The sequence below is a fragment of the Rhinocladiella mackenziei genome, assembly GCF_000835555.1.
Source record: "Rhinocladiella mackenziei CBS 650.93 unplaced genomic scaffold supercont1.2, whole genome shotgun sequence".
Classification (NCBI taxonomy): Eukaryota; Fungi; Ascomycota; class Eurotiomycetes; order Chaetothyriales; family Herpotrichiellaceae; genus Rhinocladiella; species Rhinocladiella mackenziei.
This window is the reverse complement of record NW_013550603.1, coordinates 3,204,123-3,227,939: the sequence shown is the minus strand read 5'-3', so window position 1 is coordinate 3,227,939 and position 23,817 is coordinate 3,204,123. Positions and strand designations below refer to the sequence as shown.

Genomic DNA, 23,817 nt, shown 5'->3' with positions numbered 1-23,817 from the left:
ACCACTAGTACAGTAATACCATGGGAATGCGATGTGAACGCGTGGCCGAAGCCGATGTCGCCACAGGTTGTGAGGACTCCAGGCTACTGCATTTCATCCAGCGCCCATAAGACGTTTAGCTGCTCCAGGCCTGAGAGTCTTCCCTCCCCTAAGAAATTAATCCTCTGTAAAGAGGAGTTCTGCCCTATGCTAAGTCAGACTGGTGGCATCCCTGTCCGCTTTGCACCCTGCCAAAACACCTCACCCAAACTGTCATCAACTTTTTGATTTGTATCCGCCAGTCCCCCTTTACAACGAACCTCAATCCAGTTCTGCTGTACCCTGTACCCTATCCTCTTCGTACCCCGCAACCTTCTTCTACTTCAGCATCGTTCCAGCCAGAAGTATCCTCAGAGCCTCCTCAGCCGGCCGACATCTGTCCTCTTCGACTTCCAGGAACGACATCTCAAATATAGCATAGCAGCCACCATCATGACGTTAGCGGAGGAATTCAAGTCGCGCAATTTTAGTGAGTTTCCAAGCTCTGACTCGATGAGTTGTCCATCCCAGACTAACCGTGGGCGCAGGTATCTACGGGCAATGGTAAGCACACATATTCAATCCATGGCGCGGCCAGCACCAGATCCCCTCCCATAGTTCCAAAGCCACGGAAATATCGGTCATGACACACTCTCTGGGAGGCTGCGATTCGCTAGGTCTGGTTGGAGGAGGGGATTGCTCGAAGGATTGCCTGCGCAGGTGAGGAAAGAAGGATAGACTAACGTAAGAGAGCAGGCTCGGAGTGCTATGCATTATCCTTGGATTTGCTTTGGGGATTGCCAACATCTTCCATCTTGACCTTCTCATTCTATTCAGTATCATCCTCCTGTAGGTGTCTCCTAAGTCGGTCAATCTCTACCCCGGAGTTAACGTTCGGTGGCAGTTGCTCATCTCTTGTCCTGATATTTATCGAAATCCCTCTCCTGCTCCGAATTTGCCCTACTTCGGCCAGATTCGATGCCTTCATTCGCCGATTCACAACTAACTACATGAGAGCGGCAATCTACGGGGTCATGTCTCTGGTTCAATGGCTCAGCATTATTGTGGACGCAAGTAGCTTGATCGCTGCAGCTGTTGTATTGGCTTTGGCCGGAGCATGCTATGCATTGGCAGGACTGAAACAACAAGAATTCGTGGGGAGCAAGACCCTTGGAGGACAAGGGGTGGCACAGATGATTGTCTAAAAGGACAATCCAGATGACCGCCCTACTCTCTTGACTCAATGTGTTTTTTTTTTTGGGGCGGACTGGAAGGTGACTTGAAGTCCTACGTCTAGCAGTGCACCTAGGGGAAGAGGATATGGCGCGAGGAACCGACCAACGGCGTTCGGGCCACTTGACTAAAATTTGACAAAGAGTCCGGGGCATTTTTCTACGAATATGGATCAAAGCAAGCGACCTCACGATTTCGACAGAGGGCTGGATAGCGATTGGGAGAATGGAGAGCAACGTCGCTTGCTTCCAGGATGATTGGCGTTGACTCAATGATTTATTTACGTTCATGCGCACAAGTGTTCCACATCCAGTCTGATTGCCTTCTCCCAACACTGGATAATATCAAATGATAGTCTTTCTTTGGCGGCAACTTGTCAAGGGGTTCTCATGTCAGCCGACAGAGGCTTGGCTTAGCCTGATATAATGCTTACATTGCTTGACTCGTTAGTTTCACCGACTGGAGGAAGGTGTTCGAATTTTTTTTTGGACGGCTTAGGGAAGAACAGGTCCTTTTGTTCCGTCAAGAGAGAGAAACCAGATGCCGTACAGAAAGCACATGGGAAGGAAGAGGAGGCCTTTGTGTCGATCCAAATGCCGGATGTTTGAGTTTGGGAAATAAATGGCCAAATGCCTAGGAAGCAAGGAGGTTATCGACAAGGGCATTGGTCACCGTTGATCGGTCGGTATGTCTTTGGATACCCACTGATCAGTGTGAAGGAGCCTCCTAAGCACTATTCATGCCACAAGGAGGTGGTATGGCGTACGCCGATTAGTTATTGGTCTCAGCGTGGCGAGTAGATAGTACAGTAGGAAGGGGGTAGCTGCTGAACCGTGTAGATGGACGCTGTAAGCACGGGCAAAAGATATACTCTTGCTGAGCCAATGTGGCTGATGCATAATTCTGAAGTGGAGGGAAAGCAAGAAGCAAGACTGGGAGGTGGTGAAATGGACATGTTTCCTTGTTCAGGGAGGCTGAGCCCTTATTCTCTGAGTCTGGCGTCTTTCACCCCCGGATGCCGAGCCCTGATTATGCTCTCGGTCTCTGCCTCGAACACGGGTTGCTATTTGCGGCTGAGCCTGGAGAGCCAGTGAGCTTATCGTCTACCTCAATCTTGATGCTTCTTGAGGCCATGGGTGTGGCTTATAGGCAGTACGCTGTGCCTACTCCGGTTAGAGGTGGCTCCAGGCTCACAGGCTCACGAGTCTTTGTAAGGTGGCAGCTGGTTCTGACCCTGGCAAGCCCCCCGTTCACTCGATCCCGACTTGGGGCCTGAAAACTAACCCTATGCGACCTTTTGTCGAAACCTCATCTCAACTCACTTTCAAACAATCCTCACGACAAAGGAGCACGAAAAGAACATGAATTAGCAGAACCAAGAAAGAACAATGCCTCCAGACGCATCTCGAGCATACCATGGACAGCAATCAGCCCAATGCTTATCTCAACGTGCCCGTGACCGACGCGGAGCGGGCTCAGGCTAACAATCAATCACCCCGAGATGACAGCTCCGACAGACTCTTACCGGAATCACAGCTCCCTCCGCCAGAAGAGACAGCATATCGAAATGACCCAGTGCCTCTTCGATTTCCTTCCATACATGCTCCTCCCGTCATAAGGAATTTTCCCCCAGCCATTGCCCAAAGACTCGATTCCCGCCAATATGCCCCAATTTCCCCTATTCACGAAGAAGACGAAGCCCACTCCATCGCCCTCCGCGAGCCGTCGGAACGACTAGCCGACGATGGTTATTTACTCGCACCTCCAGGACCAACTCCTCCATTATGGACTCCCATCTGGTTGAAGCAATGGGTGCTGGGCCTCTTTGCTCTTTTATTCGCACTTCTCCTGGTAGCCCTGGTTCTGCTCTGGCACTACGATGAGCAGAACGATGGATTCGAAGTGGCCGAAGGAACAAGCCATTACGCCTGGGCATATACGCCCACCGTAATTGCTGTCCTGATCGTGGCGGCCTGGAGAATGGTAGACCACCATTCCAAGTTAGCCATGCCTTTCGACAGTCTTCAGAACGGTCCAATCAAACCTTCTGAAAGTCTTCTGGTCGACTATATCTCGAATTTCCAACTCGTATCACTATATGAAGCATTTAAAAACAGCCATTTTGCCGTCACTACCACCATCACTGGATTTATCCTGTTAAAAGTTGTCACTGTTTTCTCTACCGGATTGCTGGTTCTGCTTCCGACCCAAGTAGCTCAAACGGGCTCATCAGTTCAGGTCCAGGGGTTCACTGCGAATGCTTTCGACCCCAATACTGCATTGGATTCTTCGACTTTCTCGGCCTTGCCCGTGTACGCATATTATGGAAGTATGGCTCAGGGAATGCCACTGGAAAATGGTGTAACTTTTGACCTGGCTTATGGCGCCATGACCGTCAATTCTAATTCTTCGATTGGAGATGACACCATTATCTCGGGCACTGTTGACGCATTTGTACCCATTATGACATGCCAACAGTTGGATGCGAAGTTGGACAGTCCAGCGATTGTGAACGACACCAATGCCGATAGCGCATTTGCGACCTCGAGCAACATATCTCTCACCATCCAAGCGGGGGATGTGTGCGATCAATTCTCTTCGATCAGCGTACCTGCTGACAACCCATATACCGAAATTCTTCCCGAGCGTCAGGTCTTAGGCACCATGCAGGAAATCTATTGTGGAACCACGAACGGGAGCGTTGCAGATTCGAAGGGTCCCGTGGGGTTGTTGTTCACCATCACCGACATCAACTACCAACAGACTCTATTTGACAATGCCAGTGATCTTGCTGGTGGGACATTTACCATTGCAAGTGGCGTCTCTAGAACGCTCACCAATATGACAAGTGTCTTCTGCACACCCTCGTATACGATGACCCAAGTCAAGGTAACCAACAATACTCAGATCCTCGACAGCAATCAAGCCATATCCGTGACTTTACAGAAAGATGCCACCAACAGCACACTTTCACAATTTTCGAATTGGAACGCGTCCAATGTCCTTGTGCAATCCTCTATTTCTGCTGAAACCCTCTTTGGAGACACAATCAACGATGACACAATTTCCGACTCCAGTGCCATATTTACTCTCATGGCCATGACTCGAGGTTCTGAGAACATCGATTCACTACTGGACTCAGACAAAATGATTTCAGCTGCTCAAGATACATACAAGGGAATATTGTCACAATATGCCCACCAAACCTTGAGGGCTACCAACAGCGATGACATCGAAGATGGCACCGTGACTCGTGAGGAACGCCGACTGCGTATCAATGATGTTTCTCTGTGGACCATGGCGTCAATTTTTGGATTACTGGTACTTTTCTGCATCGCGCTGATTTTCATTGCTCCTAGAGCGGTCGTGCCACGCGATCCCAGTTCAATCGCCGCGATTGCAACGATTCTCACCAGAAGCACTGAGTTGAACAGACTGCTTCGAAGACAAGGTGCACCAAGCTATGCAAACCAGAAGTCCGCCTTGGCTGGATTTGAATTCGGCACAGCAATCGCAACAACGGAGTCCGGAAAGACAAGCTTCAAGATTGTTACCTCCGAAGGTGAACTGGACGAACCGACTCCCAAGCCCAATACGGATATTAAATGGTGGCTACCGATTACAGCAACAATCCCGGTAATCGTCCTTACACTGATTCTACCGTTGGCCATTATCGTGGTCCTGGAAATTGTCCAACGCTCTTCAGACGATAGCAATGGCTTCTACACCGTGGCGGACGACAAGTGGACTGAAGTTTACAGTCACTATATTCCAGGTATCGTGATGCTGATTCTTGCAACATTAGTCAACATGCTTGACTTCAATGTGGCTCTGTTTGGACCTTGGATCAATCTGGCAAATGGTAACGCCATTAGCAAGAAATCCCTGCTGAATCACATATTGGGAAGGTCGCCTCCTTTTGCGTTCCTACAAGCTCTCCGGACACGATACGTAGGCGGGATCCTCAGTATCTTAGCCGCAACCCTGGCAAGTATTCTTACAGTTATCGCCTCTGGGCTGTACACGGTGGAGCATTTCACCGTTGAAGGCCCTGATGTATCGCTCAAGCAACTCGACTCTTTCACATTGAGTTGGCCAAACAGCTTCACCACCGACAACGGAGCCGCCGCCATGACGGATCTCATTATGCATCAGAATTTCAACTACCCGCAATTCACCTATGAAGGACTTGTCTTTCCGAGCCTCTCCCTCGACAATTCGGCATTGACGACAGATTCTCTGACATCTGTCAGTGGCTCTTCCAGTCATGTCTTCCCTGGAGTTCGCGGCAATCTAAGATGCGAGGTTCTGCCTGCGTCGTCCTTCAATTTGACCACTGAGAAGGCTGGATCAGATTCGGCGTATTCAACTGATCAAGCTTTCGTCACTGCAACTGCGGCACTTCCCGATTCATGCCATCTCGGTGGTTATACAGGCACGGATTCTGTTGTTACCTACGAAAACAACTTCGAGCTCCCTGAGGGCGGAGAAGGGACATATGCCGGCGCACAACTTGACCTCTTATTTGGTGAGAACGCCACGCTGTACGGGAATTATGGTGAAGCCCGTGGTCAGTACATTGGCGACAATCCGGCCGTGGGTTGCCCTAGTCTGGCGTTCACATTTGGTCATTTCAAGTTGGACAACACAGACAAAAGTCAAGTCACCACCATGATCTGCTACCAGGAAATACAAGGCTTTCAAGCAAACGTTACATTAAAGCTGAATAGCACAACCATCGACCCAGATCATCCTCCGGTAGTGGATGAGGGAAGCATTTCCCTCGAGGAAAACCCAGCCAGTAATATCGGTGCCAAATCTTTCGATTTTCGAATCCAGAATAATCTCGCTCAAGAGATGACTCTGTTCAACGGCGGGAGTGGTACGCCTGCATCCGATCCTTCAAGTACCAATACATTCGATATCTACTTCCAAGCAATTATCAATGGGACAGAAAAACACGACCCGACATCTCTTGCCGGCGAAAATAACCAAGATGTCCTCGTCGACGCAATCAACAAATTCTACCGCATTTACATGGCTCAAGCCATATCCGTGAACATGCGTGCACCGTTGGACAGCAGCACTCCTTCTCGCCTTTCCCGACGACAGGATTCTACCGCAAGTACATCCACCACTATAACGACGCCACGCCTCGTCCAAGATAATGCCAGCAAACTAACACTACAAATCCTCCTCGGGATCATGACTGCTCTTTCCGCCGCGGCATGGCTCACCACGAAAATGCGGCGGGTGCTCCCCTGCAATCCATGCTCTCTGGCAGGCGCGATGTCACTCCTAGCTGGCAGCGACCTCTGTCACAGCGCGGACGATGGACTCTGCGAATGCTGCGGCAAACCGCGGCGGCGTTCCTTTGGATTCGAAGACGGCAATCGACCCGTCAGCATCCATGCCGGACCAGATGAAGACGACGATGATGAGCGGGAACAAATCATCCCAGATGGCGCGGAGTGGATGCCACAGTCGCAGTTCGAGACCTTATTTGGTGGGAAAAGGTATAGCATGGGCTGGTGGCGCGAGCGGAAATCCATTGGCAAGCGACGGCGGTTTGGTGTCGATGTTGGCGCCAGGGCCGACGGCGCGGACGACCAGGACTGGGAGCTCGGAGAGCGAAGACCCGAAGGCCAGGGCTTCAGCGATTTCATGATGAGAGGCGGCGATCGCGACGGCAGAGGCGAGTATTCTCGCTTCGGAGCTCCCAGTCCCGACCCTGCCGCCATGGACGCAGGTTTCCCTCAAGATCCCCCTGGACCGAGCGTGACGAGACCGCCGATGGCATCAGGGATGGGAATAGGTATAGGAGGTGGTGAACCCGGTCCAGCCACGTTGGCTAGACGACAGACTGGTTCCCTCACGGGCGGTGAAGCATAGGCGTTTTTTATATGGTGTTTATAAGTCCGATGAAAGCTTTTCTTTTTATATTCGACACGTGACTTTTCTACTTGTTTATATATATATATGTATATTTGGAGTTCGGGCTTGCTGTTAGTTGAGCGAGAGTGATACACCGTTACATCCAAAATGCGAATCACGGAGGGGGTGATTTTATCAATTCAGGTAAAAAAACCAATTTGAAATTTCCAAATATTTGGTGGTGATTGAAGAATATTTTTGCTTTATTGTTGTGCGGTCTTGGAAGAAGCCTCGTAAAATTTACTTCGTCTCAAACATACCATACGCAATTTCTCCTTTCCTCCATCGTAGGACAACTCCTGACCCGGATCGACACAATTCCTACCCATTCTCGTTCAATACTTAGTAAGTAGCAGCCAATCTCATAACCAGATAATCACCACTGTTGATGCCTTCATACTTTTTGCCGGACTTCTCCCAAGTCCCAGGCAAGGCCTCGATGAAGCGGTCGAAGTTGGGGTTGCAGAAATAGGCAATACTGTAGCGGGCGGGGATCATGGCTTCGGTATCATCGTCGGTTCCGTTATCCTTAGGCGGCGGCTGAATGACACGATGCTTGGTGGATTTGATTTGGTCGTTGCTCCAGCGCATGAGTAAATCGCCCGCATTGACGACGATGGAGCCGGGGATGGGTGTGGCTCGCACCCATGTGCCCTGCGGCGATTTCACCTCTAGTCCGCCAACGTCGTCTTGAAATAGGAGAGTGATGGAGCCGTAGTCCGAGTGCTCGCCCGCACGCACTTGCGAGGGGTTTTCCTTGAAAATACTCTTCTTGACGGCCGGATAATGGAGGAGGCGCAGCGTATTGTCCCCGCCGTCCGTGTAGGGGTCGAAGAAGCTCTCCTCCAGGCCCATACCGAGCGCGATCGCCCGCATCACGTTGACGTGCAGGTCCTTGAGCGTGAGGAAGAACTTTTGCATGTCCCTCGTGAATGCGGCACCCTCGCTGTCCAGGTGCGCAGGCCATTGATTCGGTTTGCCTTCGATTCCTTCCCGGCCAATCTCCATGGACTCCTTGAGGTCAGGGTTCGAGGCCCGCAGTTTGGCGATCTCGTCTGGGTCGTTGGACTGTGTCACTTTCTCGCGGCCCCAGGCCACGTAACCTCTGTTGGCGTCTGGGGTGGTCCAGCCCAACACATCCTTTTGGGCTTGTGGACGAGCGAAGAATCGTGCTGACTCCGAAAAGGCCAGCAATACTTGATCTTCAGGGATCCCGTGGTTTTGAAGATATAGGAACCCAGAGGTCTTGAAGGCGTTTAAGATTTGGTCGGCCGTAGCTTTTCTAACGGTCGGATCACCATGGAGAAAGGCACCGAAGTCAATGAGCTGCAGGGCAAGATGATCAGAGACACGGATATCATGGAAGACCCTGTTGGGCACGGAGAGGGTGATCTTACTGGCATGACTAAGTCATCTTGAACGACGCCTTTCTGTGTGGCGTCATCTCCGATGGAACCCATGTCTGGCGCAAGGCTGAAGTGGGCCCGGGGAGAGGGGTGAGTGAAAGTCTGGCTTCGAGCGAATCTGGGGTTTCTGGATCCCCGAAGGTCAAAATATCGTGACTAATGAGTATTCGACGGAGAAACCCCTACCTGGAGAGTTCCCGATGGAGGTCTAAACGAAGCGTCTATGATAGTACGGGGCCAAAATATTACCCCCTGAATTTGGTCAGAGAGAAAAGGCACCAAAATCACAATGGTATCGTGAGAAATTTCTCCCATGAGAAGCAAAGATAGTAAATTGGAGGGTTCACGACAGTTTGTTCGATGAAGCCAAATAAATACCATCGGCGGAGGGGCGGAGACCAACCTGGACCTTGCGATTGGACAGGAGCCGATAAGGAAGACAACATGAGAGTCGGAGGACGCCGCCAAATGCCACTCTGAATATAACATCCACAAGTAGTTCAACCACGGAGAAACATGACGGAGGATCACCCTGTTCAACTGTTCTCTTCAAATCAAGGTATATTCTTTGTCGCCTGATCATTACTGGTCCCAGTCAGTCATCATGTCTTCCTCCACTCCTCCAATTGTCGACCTCCACACACATATGTACCCCCCCTCATACATCAATTTGCTCTCCTCGCGCACTGCAGTCCCATACATCCACCAACCTTCCGACCCCAACGCCGATCCCAGACTGATTATCCTGGCCTCAGACGACGATAACTCCCGACCCAAATCTTCCCGCGGTCGTCCCGTCGACAGCTCCTACTCGTCCTTCGACCAGAAACGACAATTTATGCGAGCCCATGGCATCAACTGCAGCGTCATCAGCCTAGCGAACCCGTGGCTGGACTTTTTGAACCCGGATTCCGCGCTGTCCACGGCCCAAGGCATCAACGATGACCTCGAGCGAGCCTGTGCCGAGAACAATCGATCTGAGGCAGACTTAAAACTCTACGCCTTCGGATGCCTCCCGCTGTCCGCGCCGGCAGATGACGTCGTCACAGAGATCTATCGCCTCAAGACCCTACCACACCTCAAGGGCGTGATCATGGGCACAACGGGCCTGGGGAACGGCCTCGACGACCCGGCCTTGAATGACATCTACTCTGCACTCTCGAGCACCTCCACCCTCGTCTTTCTCCATCCGCACTACGGCCTCCCGGACTCTGCCTTTGGGGGGCCCGATATCATTGCGAGATCTGGTCACGTGCTGCCTCTGGCCCTTGGCTTCCCGCTCGAAACCACCATCGCCGTCTCTAGAATGTATCTCTCTGGCGTCTTCGACCGACATCCCCAGCTCCAGTTTCTCCTGGCTCATTCGGGCGGCACGCTGCCGTTTCTAGCTGGGCGTATTGAATCCTGTGTCGCTCACGAGCGTGAGTTCATCGCCAACGGTGGCCACAAACAAGGGCCGCAACGGTCAATTTGGGACGTGTTGAATTCCAATGTTTACCTCGATGCGGTGATTTATGGTCGACCGGGGTTGACAGCGGGGATTGAAGCCGCCGGAAGCGTGGATCGGGTCATGTTTGGAACGGATCACCCTTTCTTCCCGCCTTTGGGCGATGACAGGAGGGTCAAGTGGTTGAGTGTGGAGAGCAATCGAGGGGCTATCAATGCGTCCTTTCCTCATGATGACGAAGCAAAACGGAAGATATTAGGCGGGAATGCGGTGAGGGTGCTTGGGTTGGACTTATGATAAAACGCAAGAACAAATTTTTATAACAGTGGTTAGCGGACTGGACATCCCGGCATATGAACATACCATTATAACACATGATATTCCTAACGATAAATGGAGCTCCAAAAAGCGGTCCGGCATGCTGCGGGAAGTGCCAAAACCTCAAACACCTCTATTCCCAGATAAGATATCCCAGCCCAAATGCTCCCAGAGTTTTCCGATGAACCATTCTGCAGAGTCTTGGTCCGTTTCCCCCAATTCTTGCAGGAGCTCCGTCAGGTCTTTTTCACAATCGTCGTCATTTCGCCTCAGCGCATTGTGAAATTTGTCATCTTCATCACCAAATACTGCCCGAAGAAGGGTGTTCTGTAGGGTGTCTTCAATCAGTTTCCGGAGATTCTTGCCACGGTTCCTGTTCTGGCTTTGCAATGAGAAAATAAACCGTGACTGTTCGGACATGCATTTCGTCTTGGCGTATAGGAATTCCAGAATCTGGTGGAGGACCCAGATTAGATACGGGCCTTCGATTTGCACAGTGCCAATTGCCGTCACGGAATCAATGTGGGCCACATCCAACAAACCACTTGGCGGAAGAATGCCAGGCCGGTCTCGCCGATTGGGATCGGTGAAAACAACAAGAGACAACGCGGAGCCAATATGATCGAGAAGCGTGCACAATATTCCTTCCAGTAGTTCACAGTGCGTGTTGTGAGACAAATCGAGCATTGTGACCATCTTCACTAGCATCCGACATATCCTCGCGTTTTGGGCGGAGTTTTCAACAGTGGTCTTGGGAGACGCTCGTTTGATCGCGGAGGCCCTGCGTCGAGCTCTGTTCTTTTTCGACCTTGCTTCACGTTCTTGTCTGACAAACTCATCCAAAGAAAGTTTGTGAAGATGTCCAAGCAAGGACTGGAAGATCCTCACAATGTCTGATAGTCCAGGCAATATTTGCAAGCCATCATCGATGCTCTCGGGCTGAACAGATTCCAAGCTCTGCAAAATTGATGGATAGGCCTGTGAAAATAATCTGCAAAGTTCGTCAGCGGATTGGCCCTCTACCCTGGCCGGGCAATGGCGTGTCTCATTGTCAGCCGGCTCGAGAGTTCTAGTTATAGCACCGCTAATCGCCTGGATGGCTGCCACAAGTTTTTCTTGGTTGGATGTCCTGAGACGGAGTTCGCGATGGAGAGACGCTGTGCCACGGAGAAAGGTATGACGATCTATCATTAGTCAGTATGTGCATCCAAATGTTGGGTGTGGGAGTGGTCTGATACATAAATTGGATGGATTAATATCCCCAATCTGCAAGCGGATATCGTCATCGCTGTGTTCCAGTCTCGGATCCTGGGGTTTGCTCTTTTGCCGTGTGTCGTTCTTTGGTATCGATGTAGCGTCCCGTTTACGTTTCCCAAGAACAGCTTTTTCGTGAGGATGGTGTGACTCTTTCTGCACACGAAGAACATCCCTCTCTTGCTTGAGCTCTGCCACTTCATTGAGAAGTCTTAGACGCTCCGATTCGGCTCTGGCATAAGACTGTCTCCAGTGAATACTCGTGTCAAAGTCTAAAGTCGAAGGACTGTTCGTAGATTGCGCTGTGACAGCCTTACGAAGAGAAGCGAGATAATCTGCCAAAAGTCAGTGGATAATTTGGGGATAGGGTCCACCAGACACCTTCTATCGGAACTTGAGGTGGTTTTGATTGAACCGTGGTCAGTGCGAATGCGATCTGAGCCGGGCAAGGTAGATTGTGGGCGTCTGCATCATTGGCACGATCAGTGTGATGGGTCATCTTCGTCCGTTCGATTACAAATTCACAGACACAGCATTCACACAAGAGAGCCAGAGGACGATTCAATCTGGAAGTCAACAGAAAAGGAGGGCCAAATGCTTGAGACAGAAACGGAAAAGAGGAAGAGAATGCCACAAGGTGCCTTTTTCCGGAAGGTTCAACTTATCTTGGGCTCTGTGATTCAATGTTGGCAGCGACCTTCCAGGGGAGCTGGTCTCATCGTGTCTGAATGCTGAACTAGCGAGGGTTGAGACTTTGGAAATCTCGGAGCATTTTGCGCTTTTGACATGTAAAGTTCGCCGTAATACCCAACTTCATTTTCTCTTTCGTTAGGCATATTTGCATAATATTCTTCCCACTTCCACACTCAGCCTTGAAAGGAATCTTAGCCAGCATGACGCCGGTCAACGAGGTGGATATGTCGACTGACTACTATGAGCTGCTGGCTATTCCAGCTACTGCCTCAGAGTCAGAAATCCGTCGCGCATATCGAAAGACATCCCTGCTCTACCATCCAGACAAAGTTAAACCAACCTCAGAAAATTTGGAAAAGTTCCAACTGCTCCAGACCGCGATCAATATCCTTACTGATGCTACGGAAAAAGCCAAATATGATCAGACTCGAGAGGCCAGACAAAGGCGTCTGGCAGAAGAGGCTGCGCTAGAGAGCCGAAGGCGACAAATGAAAGAAGATTTGGAGAAACGCGAGGGAAATGTAACTGGCTTTCCCGCTTCAGTGAATGGCGTGAAGAGGACATGGAGCGATAGAGAACTGGCCATCAAGAGGATCGCTGAGGAGAACAGAAGGAAAAGGGAAGCGGCAACTTTACAGAAGACTCAAGAAGCCCAAGCAAGAGCACAGGCAGAAGAAAAACCTAGCGAAGATATTGAACGAACTGTTAAGGTACGCTGGGTTAAAGAAGGGGAGGGATTGGAAATTGATCGAGATGCCCTTGAAGAAAATTTCCCTGCGGGCGATGTCGAACATGTCCGCATTCTCAAAGACAAGAAACGTCGGGTTGAAGGCCGAGACAAAAAGATTCTGCTTGGAAGTGCTCTTATTGTTTTCAAATCTCTGGCCATTGCGAAAGAGGTTGTCTCTCAAGGTCCATGGAACGGTATTGAAAGCGTGCAATGGGCCGCCGCAGAAAAAGAGACTGGAGGTACTTGAGATCCATACTTGTCAACCTTTCGACAAATTCATACTTACGACAAGCTTTGCCTCCGAGCGAGACGGACCATGCCGCCGAATCAGAAAATGTCTGCCCAAAAAGGGCTTTCGGCCAGCTGTTGAGCACAACTCGGGAAACGAGAAACCTCAGCAAACCAGTCTTGGCCATTTGCAGAACACTAGGGAATCCGTTCTCTCGCCGTGAGTCAGTCATTGCTGTGTATTTCACTGAATAAGACAGCAGGTGGATGTCCCCAACCTCTCTGAGACGAGAGAAGCCCGCCGTCCTGGAACTTAAGCCCTCTCGGGAATCCGAGGATAAAAGTTCCGATATGGATCTATTGATGAGCAAAGACATAGCCATGTGGTGTGTTATCGTTCCACCGTCCTGTGAGCATCAGGACCACACCAGAGTTTGGCACCTTCCCAACATACAACATGGGATTTTCTTGATGCTTTGAGCAGTGAGCTTCAATTTCAGGTTGACAAAATTGATCATACTTGTATTGATTTTGCCCTTCAAGCCCGAATAGGCAGTATGATTGTGAGGGGCACGCTATGGACGCATGTACCTCCTTTCGAACAATGGTATCCGAAAAGGGGTCGCTATGCATGGATTCGCTTATCCTCACCCAATCTCGTTTTGCTTTCTCTCGTAAGGCGTCCAGCTCGGAGACAGCACTGGTCTGTGATTATTCATGTGGCCATCATTCATGAGTTGCTACTAGTAGGAACAGCCTCTCCCCCTTCCACAACCAAAACCATACTCTATGGTACAATATAATACAATCCTTTTCTTTTTAATCCACTTCTTCATAGTCGTCTTCCTCAGCCTGGCGCGGCTTTGGTTTCTTTTCCTTCCGACGTAAACTCTGCTCTACACCATCTCTCAACCATTGGGGAACAAACGGCTTCAACATGACCTCGCGCTTCACTTCCTCCCCTTCGACCTCCCACGTTACTTTATACTCCTCATTCGGATCGTAGTTCGTCCTGTCTGCCGTCAACTGGATATCCGTCATCATCTCGAGCCTACAGAGCGCGAGGCCGATATTTCCGACTCCGCCGAGCCATTTCCCACTGCTCCTCCCTCTGCCGCGGGCGTTGAGCTTGGAAATATTCGACTCGGCGGGTGGTAAAGGTAAGTTGGCGTTGGGCTTGTATGCCGGTTCGCTCTGTCCGGCCGACAGCGGGTTGTCCTTGTTGTACAGCTGGCAGGGAAGGATTCTCTTCCTGACGACGCCCGTATGATGCGTACGAATCGTGAGTTCTTGCCCGACATAACATCCTTTATGGAAATCAATCCCGCCGAAAAGGTCGATGTTGCTTTCCTGCGGCAGTGCGCTTTTCGCGATGAGCTCTGATTGTCCCTCAGCGACTCCATTCAGCATTCGATGAATCGCATAGTCTTGCAACGTCGCTGTCTTCCCCCCACGGTCTTCAAGACGCTGTATTATTTCAGGCTCCGAGAACGCTATGTCGAGCCACCGCATGCCCATTCCAGGTCTCGGATCTTGTCCGCCAGAGTGTATCCCAGTCGTGGAGCTTTTCAAATCGCTCTCTGCGTCCGAAGGCCATCTGTAATATACACCGGTTTTCTCGGGCGCCAATTTCTCAATGTCAATCTGTGCTCGCAGCTTGTGCTTGCGGAAGTGCGAGATTAAATCACCAGCACTCACAGAGTCAACTTCGATGAACCACTCTTCTCCATCTCTCTCGGCCGGCGGGTATATAAACACGTCATTGAGGATGCGACCATGCGCTGAGAGAAATGCCGTGTAGATAGGATTGGTGCTCTGAATGTCTAAGATCTTTGCTGGGATGAGATCATTCAGGAATACTTTGGCGTCGCAGCCAGCGAGCCGAACAAGCGTGCGGTTCGTGAGTCGTAGGTATTTGGTCGAGTTGGAGGACCGCAATTGCGGTTCGAAGAAGCTCCGGTTTCGGATGGGATAGATAAATGGTCGTGCGGGAGAATGTTTTGGCTTTGGAGGCATATCTGGAAGCTTACAGCCGCTCCTCCTCGAGTACCTGTTGCGTAGGAATACTAGAGGATGAATCGATCGGGGGAATCTTGGATATAAATTGTCTCCAACTGAATGGGGCCAACACCCCTCACTCTGCCCTGTTTGGGCCAGATTGGCGCCGCCTTGTGCACCGTGGCTCGCAATGGTGCTGAAAACACCAAGCAACCCTCCCAATGCATATTCAGTTTCAATAGTCACTCCCCCTAGGGACATAACCTCAGTTCCTTATCAAATTTCTATAATGTATGGCCTTCATGGCTTCCCTTTCCAGATGTCTCGCAGAAAATAATTGATTTCGTGTCAGCTTCGGGCGTGGAAGAAGCTGGTTCCATTCATCAGTCACAGCCCATCCTCGAAGGTCTGAGAGCAGGAAGTTGCTGAATTACTCCTAGCCAGTCAGAGTTTAAATTCGGCAGGCAATCTAGGGCGAGTAAGCTCGGGAACCCATGGTGTGTTCAACTTCCCGGCTTCAAGGTCAGTTGTTGATGCCGAGTAAATTTCCATATGGCAAGGAAAGACCTCATATTGCAGAACTACTGACTAAGACGACGTGGACCATTACGACAGGTTGGGTATATGCAGCTTCTAGCCTGGGTTTCTGCTGATGAAACAACAACAGCCGCTTTTGAACAATACAGAAAGGAGAAACTCGAACCTCTTATCAGAGGCCATTTCGATGGAGGGCCCGCTTGAGATTCATCCGTGCTCGTCTGGAGCTTCATATAGTCAAGACGAGTTGAGAATACTTGCGAGTTGGCACTTGGATGGACAAACCAACGCCTGGGTAGAAATTGTTGTAGCCATGTATCTGTAGCGCTGCTGATTCAGCTATTGGGCCCAGATTTCAGGGACAGACATTTCAGAATAACGCTTGCATTTGCATAGAATTGCTCCATCCAATGCAAACTGCTTTGCTATTCATCGCCTTGGCAACATGCTGGAGAGCGTGATAAGATCGTCGGCATCGTCAAACGTGTCCAGGCGTTTGATAGAAAACAGCAATTGTGTGAAAGTCTCTCTGAGAATCTGAGGCCTTGGCGCGCGCCGGTCTTAGCCTCCTATGTCCCATTTTACATATTTCCCACCCCCACCGTCTTCCTCTGTCACATTGACGCCAAACAATCCGTTCAGCCAACGTTCCGACGAAACTAAGAGATCTGGAACAAGTCCGTGGTTGATCCGACCTCTGAATCCGAACTATTAGTGAGCGATCACAAGCAAGTGGCAACAGCACTGCGGCGGAACCCCGCTACCATCGAGAAACCAAGAGAATCCCCAGTCTGGATGAGCTTCTTCGAATTGGGAATCTACGCTCGAGAACACCCAGGCTATTGGCATAAGGGGCAAAAATGCCGTATTTCTCCGATCTCCACACCTACCTCCATCAATCCTCGCTCCTCATACAAGCATACGCTTCCACACGGATAACAACGAAGTATTCTCTGCCCAGGAAAGCCAACACAAAAGCAAGATCGAAGTCGGGAGAGACACCTGCTTCTCTCACAACAGACGCAACGGGAGCTTCATCACAGCAAGCCAAGCGCGAACCCTCCGCAGTGCTGACGTTGAAGACATACCACCCTGAATCCGGCATATGTTTGAAGTATCGAACAGATAAGGCGGCGGAAGTCGGTAGATTGTTGACGGGGCTAGGAAGACTGGCTAAAGGAGAGGTAATAGAAATGTCCACGGTGACCGCGACATCTTCTGCACAAGCTGCAACAGTCGAAAGCGATAAAATGGATGTTGATAGTGGTGTCGCAGCTCCAAAGGTTGAGGATAAAGTGGTGACGGCACCACTTGCTGCAACGCAGGGCGGGGGAGCAGGTGGTGGCGGAAAAGGAAAGAGGAAGAAGGGGAAGAAATGAAATACATGTGGGCTTGGTTATGATATTCTTCGATTACGTCGCCTGTCCATTTGTTGGTGTAGGCTCTGAAATTGACAGGGAATCACTGCGCAATGTTAGCATGGCTGGAATGTTCAAGGACTAGACGTGCCCAAGTTCCACTTCGGAATTAAAGGAAATGGCTCCTGGCCGAGGATTTTGGGAGTCTACATGCACTGCTGCTCAGCATATCCAAAGGCTAGTACTGATAAGCTAACGCCGACTTCAGTCAGATTTATGCGGAGACAGACATGTCCGCTCTGGAGAAAAGACTCTTGGGTCTTGAGAATGGCGCTTGATTGTTGCGTCAAAAGCCCGGAATACAAAATATGACAGAATAGACCAGAAAGAGGGGAAAAAAAAGACGGGGGGAGGAGAATTCGAAGCGATCAATGGACGTAGGATGTCGGTCCTTTGAGCAAGATGTCTAGACAATTTTCCGTTTAATTCTATTATGGAACAACCCATTTGGCGAGCACCAAAAGATTTTGATGATGCTTTTCTCGTTTTTGGAGAGGATCATGTATTTAATACAATTCCGAAATCCCACCGAGAGAATAGGACGCTTCCTAGCTGACCTATGCATCCTGAAACAACCGCTCTCAAAACGGCCCATGGATAATCAATCGCACTACCTGGTCGAATACCCTTGAACCTTCCATGCTGCCTTGATGATGTGGTGAAAAGAGTATAACAAAGTAGAGAAACCATGTGATCCCATCACTTCTTTCTTCCAATTGGCCATGAACGCCGTCAAACAAATCATCATGAATCTAGTGTGATCTAGAAATCCTCATCGAAGTTGATGCCGTTGCTCTCTTCGTCGGTCTTTTTATCATTAGAGCTCTCTTGCATCTTCTTTCCGCTGGCCGCGACACCGGTCTTCTGGTAATCACCGACACGCTTCTCGAAGAAGTTTGTCTTTCCCGCCAATGAGATGTTGTCCATAAAGCTGAAAGGATTCTGGGCATTGTAGTACTTCTTGTTTCCGAGGGCAAGGAGAAGACGGTCGGCAACGAACTCAATATATTGTTGCATCAGTTTGGCGTTCATGCCAAGCAGAGCGACAGGCAAAGCATCTGTCAAAAATTCCTTCTCGATGACAACAGCCTCGGTGATGATGTCCTCGATGAGTTTGGGATCGGGCTTATACTTGAGGTGTTGCATCAGAAGACAAGCAAAGTCGGTATGCATACCCTCATCACGCGAGATGAGCTCATTCGAGAACGTCAAGCCTGGCATAAGGCCTGTAAGAGATTAGCATAAGAACATGTCTATTATTGGAGCATTACATGCCTTTGCTCTTCAGCCAGAAGATGGAGGCGAATGAGCCGGAGAAGAAAATGCCTTCGACGGCAGAGAATGCGACGAGGCGTTGGGCGAAGCTAGACTCCTTGTCTGAGATCCACTTCAAGGCCCAGTCAGCCTTCTTGCGGATGCAGGGGATAGTATCAATGGCGTCAAAGAGATAGGACTTTTGTTTGGGATCTTTGATGTAGGTGTCGATGAGCAAGCTGTACATCTCTGAGTGAATGTTTTCGATCATGACCTGGAATCTTTTGAGACGATCAGTACACATTCCCGACCATCCCAAAGCAAGCATGACATACCCATAGAAACAACGGGCCTCTGGGATTTGGACTTCAGCAGAGAACCGTTCGAGAAGGTTTTCGTTGACAATGCCGTCGGAAGCAGCGAAAAATGCAAGGACGTGGGAAATGAAGTATCGTTCGTCATCATTGAGACGATTGTGCCAGTCGTGAAGGTCCTTGGACAGGTCCACTTCTTCAGCTGTCCAGAAGGATGCCTCGGCGCGTTTGTACGTATTCCACTATAGGTGGGATATCAGGAATTGTTTTGAGTGGTGGTAATGGAATGGACCGGGATGAGAACACCGCGTCATGGAGAAAGTGGACTTACAATCTCGTGATACTTGATGGGGAACAGGACAAATCGATGAGGGTTCTCTTGAAGGATAGGCTCCTCAGCTTCCAACTCTTTGAGGGTCTTCGCGACCTTTGGTGGTTCAGCAGGCTCTTCGACTTTGGTGGGGGGCTTCTGCTCCGTCTCTGGCTGCGGTTTGACGGTGGAATCAGGAGCGACAGGCATGTTCTCCTTGTCTTCGGTGTTGAAGTCAAGTTTCTTGACAGGACTATCCTTCATCTTGAGGTTCTCAAGGCTTGAGGCCGCCTGCGCGTTGCGTTAATAGACATGTACCCGGAACATCAGAGTCGATGATGTAAGTGGCCAAACGCACCTGTTTCGAAGGTGTGACTTGGGTAGCCATGGTTCAAAGGGGAGGCAGATATGGCAGTGAACCAGAGAAAGAGTGCCAGGAGGTATTGAGAGGCAATGCACAATGTTGTCGAGGTGTGCGAGGATGAGAGAGAAGTCAATGTGAAAAATGGTGGATGGTTACATGGTTTTATGTGAGAAACAGAATAACACGCTAGCCCAGAGCGCGATCCGCGTTGCTGCAAGCCAGTGACAATGAACTCGGCAGGGCCTCGGCCTTTGATCCACTTCACATCAACAATCCCGGAGGACTACAATAGTCTAGGGGGAGCGCATTGAGCGTCAAGTGGAGGTGTTTACGAAATGCTGAGAAATGGCCTCAACGACGACCATATTCTCTCGGGCTCATCCTCCACTTGCGGACGGCTGCCTGAAGTTTATGGGGAGACCTCGCCTGCAGAAGAAAATCTAATCAAGTCTTTATCTGATCAAATGTGTTTGCCCGTGATGTCATGGTCCTCCACTACGCGTCTGTGGGTACCACATTGGTTACAAGACAGAGAGTGTGATTTCTTCATCCTCTCCAAGGCCGACCGCACAGGCTAATTAATGTACGAACAGCACAGCGCGACTGGTAGTTGACTATACTTGCAATTGGTTTATTGAAGGAAGAAGCAGACTCCGCGAGTGCGGGTGAAATACATATGCTCATTTGTCTTCTCCAATGATGTCTCCCTCTTATTTGATCCTCCACTGTAGCTTCGTTCAGATCTTGGAGAATCTCGTTTGTGTTGAACTTACCTCATCCTGACACATTACCCCTTTTTCCAACCAGCTGGGCAGGGAGGGTGGAAGAAAAATCAATCAGAACTCAGCAAATCGAGGAGCGCATGAGGATTCCAATGGGGAGGTTGCAAGGGTAATGATGCCCAGTAGCATGAAATGTTGCATAACAACGAATCTTGCCAGGTCTGATTTTGTTTCAACTTTTTTGTTTGTGGTATCTGTGGACAGCTATGCCAGAGAGCAGTACCATTTCTTCGAATTCATGTCTAGATGCGCGCTATGGCTTTGAGCGTTCCACTCCAATGCACGATCACAGGGACTGCTTCAATTCAAGCACAGAGCAATGCAAGGTACTGTACATGTGGATGCCTTGTCGATGTGATATAAAGGATAAATGACGTCGCCGAGTCCTTGACACCAGTTTCTCATCTTCTGCGTGTAAAATCGCTGCATCTCGGGAGCAAATCTATACTTGAACACTTTCAAGAAGTGCACAACAATCGAGCCCGTCATGAAGACATGTTCCAGCTCCTACGTGGTCTCTCAACCAACTTCCATCACCACATAAGAGACAAGTCGGCCTCCCGATTGTTTGGCCTATACAATATCTTTGCTCTATTCCAGGAAACTACTCATGGCGACGGGGAATAATGCACATTGATCGTTTGCAACGCCTCAAAATGCAGAAACCGAATCCTTGAATCCTCTCGGGCTTCTTACAACTTTTCCTTGAGCGACTTCGGCAATATTCTGTTCTCAATTTCTCTCACCAGTTTGTTCGTCTGTTCCGCAAGCGTTAAGGTGAGGATGGTGTGAGGTAGAATACGGGCAAGATGGGCGGTAAATCCCTTGTAGACGCTGAGGACGCCCTCCGTTGACACCGTCTTCCACAAGCAATCAAAGATACCGTTGTACAAGTTTCCGTGTTGATTATATAACCTAGCCATCACGGTGTCCTGTGTTCTCTGTTAGTAGTTTGGGGCTGGAGAGATTTGAAGCAGAAACTTACGGGAGGATGCATGAAGCAACAAACGACGAAACCACTAGCGGTCGAACTGAGAAGATGCAACGCTGGTCCATCTTCCATACCGAAATGACGTATCAGCCTTCTTTTGGCAAAGAAATATGTCGGCAATTGAACAGAACTTCCAGCACCTGTCCGGACCATAGAGGCACCCATGCCACGATATAGACCCCTTATTCCTTCCGCCTTGTAGATTTGAGATAAGCCGTCGATAGCATTGCGATATTTGTGCTGTGTACCGACTGGCAAAAAGGGGGAATAGGATTGTAGTCGAGTTTTGACCAAGAAGAAAGGGGATCCCGCCATCGCACCGAGCACACCTGAGGCGGCCCCCGAGAAGATGTTGACCCCTAGAGACTGGACATTGGTGTCGTGGAAGATAAGTTTTGAGCCGGCAGCCCTCAACGGCTCATAGAATCCTAATCGGCAGCCATTCAAAAGAATCTGATAAACATATGCGCATCCAATTCCCCGATATATTCCACGAGGGCCTTCATTCTTCACGATGACTCCGACGCCGTGGAAGACACCTCTGTACTTCTTGACCGTGACATCTTTGGCTTGCAATTCTCCTTGTAATTGTAATCTGATCTTGACTGTCTCGAACGGATGTGTAGCAGTTACAGCGCCACAAGCTGCAATGCCGCCGGCAATAAATGCGCCAGTTGTTGTCGACATGGTCCTCGAGGGGGAAGCTCGCCTTTTCTTTCTGGACTCCTCTCCGCTGGAAATTTATTCTGAGGATGAGCGCATCGTGGTCTTACGAGGGGATCTGGTTCTGGTAGGGGATGAGCGGTGGCGCTGTCAGCATCAGCCACAGAAAGTTGGGCGTGCGACACAAGTCATTATTATTAAAAGATGAAGAAGTGACCTGCGCCGTAAAAAAGTTGCTCGGAGCTGTACAATAAAACCGAGGGTAACCCGAGTCGGCGTTGGTGAGTTCGGAATTGGGGTAAGAAATTCTTAATCGGGCAGCTCTCTGTAAATGCCTACAGGACGGACATGAAAGAACCGGCGAGATGGCCCCCAATCGGTCCGCCTGGAGATCTGCGCGGCTGAGGGAATCGCACGCTTCACAGCATGATCTCCGCAAAACCGTCCCGTACCTGAATAAAATTTCACTCTTTCGTTCAGCTTTGGAATCGCAGGTCCGGATACACAGAATTCTGGCGCACTGTCAACGCATGATCAATTCATGATACATTGAGCCCTCGGGCTTCTCTGCTAGCCATGGCTGCCCTTGCGCAGCAAAAAGTCCACGATGTGATCAAACACTACCGCCCTGCTCGAGTGCGCTTCCCCCTCAGGCTTTGTATTTCGCTATAGCTAACGAGTCACAGCAATTCCCTGGCTCTACTCGCACAGATGGAGGTGAAAGTCACGTCACATCCCTAGACTTCGATAACATGGGCGACTTCTTAGTCGCAGCTTCCGATGATGAGACAATGCAAGTTTATGACATTAAAGAGGGAAAAAGAACCAAGATAATACCCAGCAAAAAGTATGGCATTCATTTGGCGCGCTTTACTCATCATCCGCGTAATGTGCTCTTCGCCAGTACAAAACAGGATGACTCCCTTCGCTTGCTCGAACTCCACAACGAGAGCTTTGTTCGATACTTCACTGCGCACACTGGACAAGTCACCTGCATAGCCTTATCACCTGGGAATGATCAATTCTTGTCTTGTGGAAATGATGATATGGTATGCTTGTGGGATTTGAACTCCAGAAGCCCTCAGGGTAAATTGAAGCTGGTCACCCCCTATCTTGCAGCCTACGACCCCTCAGCGAATGTGATGGCCATAGCGTCGCAATCGACTTCGTCCGTCCTTATGTATGATGTTCGAAACTTCGATAAGGCGCCTTTCGCTACGTTCGACATGGCCGAAGCTGAGGATAGGTATACTCCAACCACAAAAGGTCGTGCGTGGACAAAGCTGGAGTTCTCGAATGATGGCAAGAGTATATTACTGGGGACAGACTATCACGGTCACTTTGTGCTAGACGCTTTTGATGGATCCGTCAGATCATTTCTGGCGGGGAAAACGAGTGGGACGGGACGAGCTGCGCCCGTGTCAACTTCAGGAAAACCCTTGGGCCAAGGAGATGTATGCTTCTCGCAGGATGGAAGATATGTTGTTGGAGGAGGTGGTGACCAGTCCGACCTTATCGTCTGGGACACTCAAGCTACTACTGCTGCTGCTGGCGGTCGACAAGAACCTACCGCTCGACTAACAAGTCGTGGAATCAAGAGCGCGATTGTTCAATTCAATCCTCGTTACAACATGCTCGTGACCGCAGATACGAGAGTCTGCATGTGGCTCCCAGGCGACCAGATCAAAAACCCCGATCTTTGAGGGTACCCCACGCTATTCGGCCACACATCAGGGTGTCATTTCGACAACATACCAAGGATTGAATGCACAGAAATCCACGAGGCATTTGTACCAAACTCGGGGGGGCACACGGCTTGGCGTGATAGTTTACTCCGCCAATCAAAATCCCACGCGTACTTCTGTACTCCGCATCCATACTTATTTCATCTTTCATCCTCACCATGCACAAATGATTTGAAAATA

General features: G+C 50.0%; 12 protein-coding genes across 12 annotated transcripts; 6 read left to right on the top strand and 6 right to left on the bottom strand.

The window, feature by feature from the left end:
* Positions 1 to 471: 471 nt before the first annotated feature.
* Z518_02939 (golgi apparatus membrane protein tvp18) lies at positions 472 to 1,223 on the top strand (the record flags this gene model as incomplete). The annotated part of the gene is made up of 4 exons (XM_013419965.1): positions 472 to 508; positions 567 to 582; positions 775 to 867; positions 923 to 1,223. 4 exons carry the CDS (start codon positions 472 to 474, stop codon positions 1,221 to 1,223), a joined length of 447 nt encoding a protein of 148 aa, XP_013275419.1.
* A 1,444-nt stretch (positions 1,224 to 2,667) lies between these two features.
* Positions 2,668 to 7,143, top strand: Z518_02938 (uncharacterized protein; the record flags this gene model as incomplete). The annotated part of the gene is made up of 1 exon (XM_013419964.1): positions 2,668 to 7,143. One exon carries the CDS (start codon positions 2,668 to 2,670, stop codon positions 7,141 to 7,143), a length of 4,476 nt encoding a protein of 1,491 aa, XP_013275418.1.
* Positions 7,144 to 7,527: 384 nt separating this feature from the next.
* Positions 7,528 to 8,645, bottom strand: Z518_02937 (uncharacterized protein; the record flags this gene model as incomplete). Its single annotated transcript, XM_013419963.1, has 2 exons — positions 7,528 to 8,511; positions 8,583 to 8,645. The coding sequence occupies 2 exons, from the start codon at positions 8,643 to 8,645 to the stop codon at positions 7,528 to 7,530; spliced, it is 1,047 nt and encodes a 348-aa protein (XP_013275417.1).
* Positions 8,646 to 9,195: 550 nt separating this feature from the next.
* On the top strand, positions 9,196 to 10,335 carry Z518_02936 (uncharacterized protein; the record flags this gene model as incomplete). Its single annotated transcript, XM_013419962.1, has 1 exon — positions 9,196 to 10,335. The coding sequence occupies one exon, from the start codon at positions 9,196 to 9,198 to the stop codon at positions 10,333 to 10,335; it is 1,140 nt and encodes a 379-aa protein (XP_013275416.1).
* Positions 10,336 to 10,479: 144 nt separating this feature from the next.
* On the bottom strand, positions 10,480 to 12,109 carry Z518_02935 (uncharacterized protein; the record flags this gene model as incomplete). Its single annotated transcript, XM_013419961.1, has 3 exons — positions 10,480 to 11,540; positions 11,595 to 11,945; positions 11,992 to 12,109. 3 exons carry the CDS (start codon positions 12,107 to 12,109, stop codon positions 10,480 to 10,482), a joined length of 1,530 nt encoding a protein of 509 aa, XP_013275415.1.
* Positions 12,110 to 12,503: 394 nt separating this feature from the next.
* On the top strand, positions 12,504 to 13,280 carry Z518_02934 (uncharacterized protein; the record flags this gene model as incomplete). The annotated part of the gene is made up of 1 exon (XM_013419960.1): positions 12,504 to 13,280. The coding sequence occupies one exon, from the start codon at positions 12,504 to 12,506 to the stop codon at positions 13,278 to 13,280; it is 777 nt and encodes a 258-aa protein (XP_013275414.1).
* Positions 13,281 to 14,080: 800 nt separating this feature from the next.
* Z518_02933 (uncharacterized protein) lies at positions 14,081 to 15,277 on the bottom strand (the record flags this gene model as incomplete). The annotated part of the gene is made up of 1 exon (XM_013419959.1): positions 14,081 to 15,277. The coding sequence occupies one exon, from the start codon at positions 15,275 to 15,277 to the stop codon at positions 14,081 to 14,083; it is 1,197 nt and encodes a 398-aa protein (XP_013275413.1).
* Positions 15,278 to 16,656: 1,379 nt separating this feature from the next.
* Positions 16,657 to 17,175, top strand: Z518_02932 (uncharacterized protein; the record flags this gene model as incomplete). Its single annotated transcript, XM_013419958.1, has 1 exon — positions 16,657 to 17,175. The coding sequence occupies one exon, from the start codon at positions 16,657 to 16,659 to the stop codon at positions 17,173 to 17,175; it is 519 nt and encodes a 172-aa protein (XP_013275412.1).
* Positions 17,176 to 17,976: 801 nt separating this feature from the next.
* Z518_02931 (uncharacterized protein) lies at positions 17,977 to 18,435 on the bottom strand (the record flags this gene model as incomplete). Its single annotated transcript, XM_013419957.1, has 1 exon — positions 17,977 to 18,435. The coding sequence occupies one exon, from the start codon at positions 18,433 to 18,435 to the stop codon at positions 17,977 to 17,979; it is 459 nt and encodes a 152-aa protein (XP_013275411.1).
* Positions 18,436 to 18,481: 46 nt separating this feature from the next.
* Positions 18,482 to 19,480, bottom strand: Z518_02930 (ribonucleoside-diphosphate reductase small chain; the record flags this gene model as incomplete). The annotated part of the gene is made up of 4 exons (XM_013419956.1): positions 18,482 to 18,749; positions 18,804 to 19,024; positions 19,114 to 19,383; positions 19,451 to 19,480. 4 exons carry the CDS (start codon positions 19,478 to 19,480, stop codon positions 18,482 to 18,484), a joined length of 789 nt encoding a protein of 262 aa, XP_013275410.1.
* Positions 19,481 to 20,930: 1,450 nt separating this feature from the next.
* On the bottom strand, positions 20,931 to 21,916 carry Z518_02929 (uncharacterized protein; the record flags this gene model as incomplete). The annotated part of the gene is made up of 2 exons (XM_013419955.1): positions 20,931 to 21,170; positions 21,224 to 21,916. 2 exons carry the CDS (start codon positions 21,914 to 21,916, stop codon positions 20,931 to 20,933), a joined length of 933 nt encoding a protein of 310 aa, XP_013275409.1.
* A 552-nt stretch (positions 21,917 to 22,468) lies between these two features.
* Positions 22,469 to 23,595, top strand: Z518_02928 (uncharacterized protein; the record flags this gene model as incomplete). Its single annotated transcript, XM_013419954.1, has 2 exons — positions 22,469 to 22,528; positions 22,579 to 23,595. The coding sequence occupies 2 exons, from the start codon at positions 22,469 to 22,471 to the stop codon at positions 23,593 to 23,595; spliced, it is 1,077 nt and encodes a 358-aa protein (XP_013275408.1).
* Between the last annotated feature and the right edge of the window lie 222 nt (positions 23,596 to 23,817).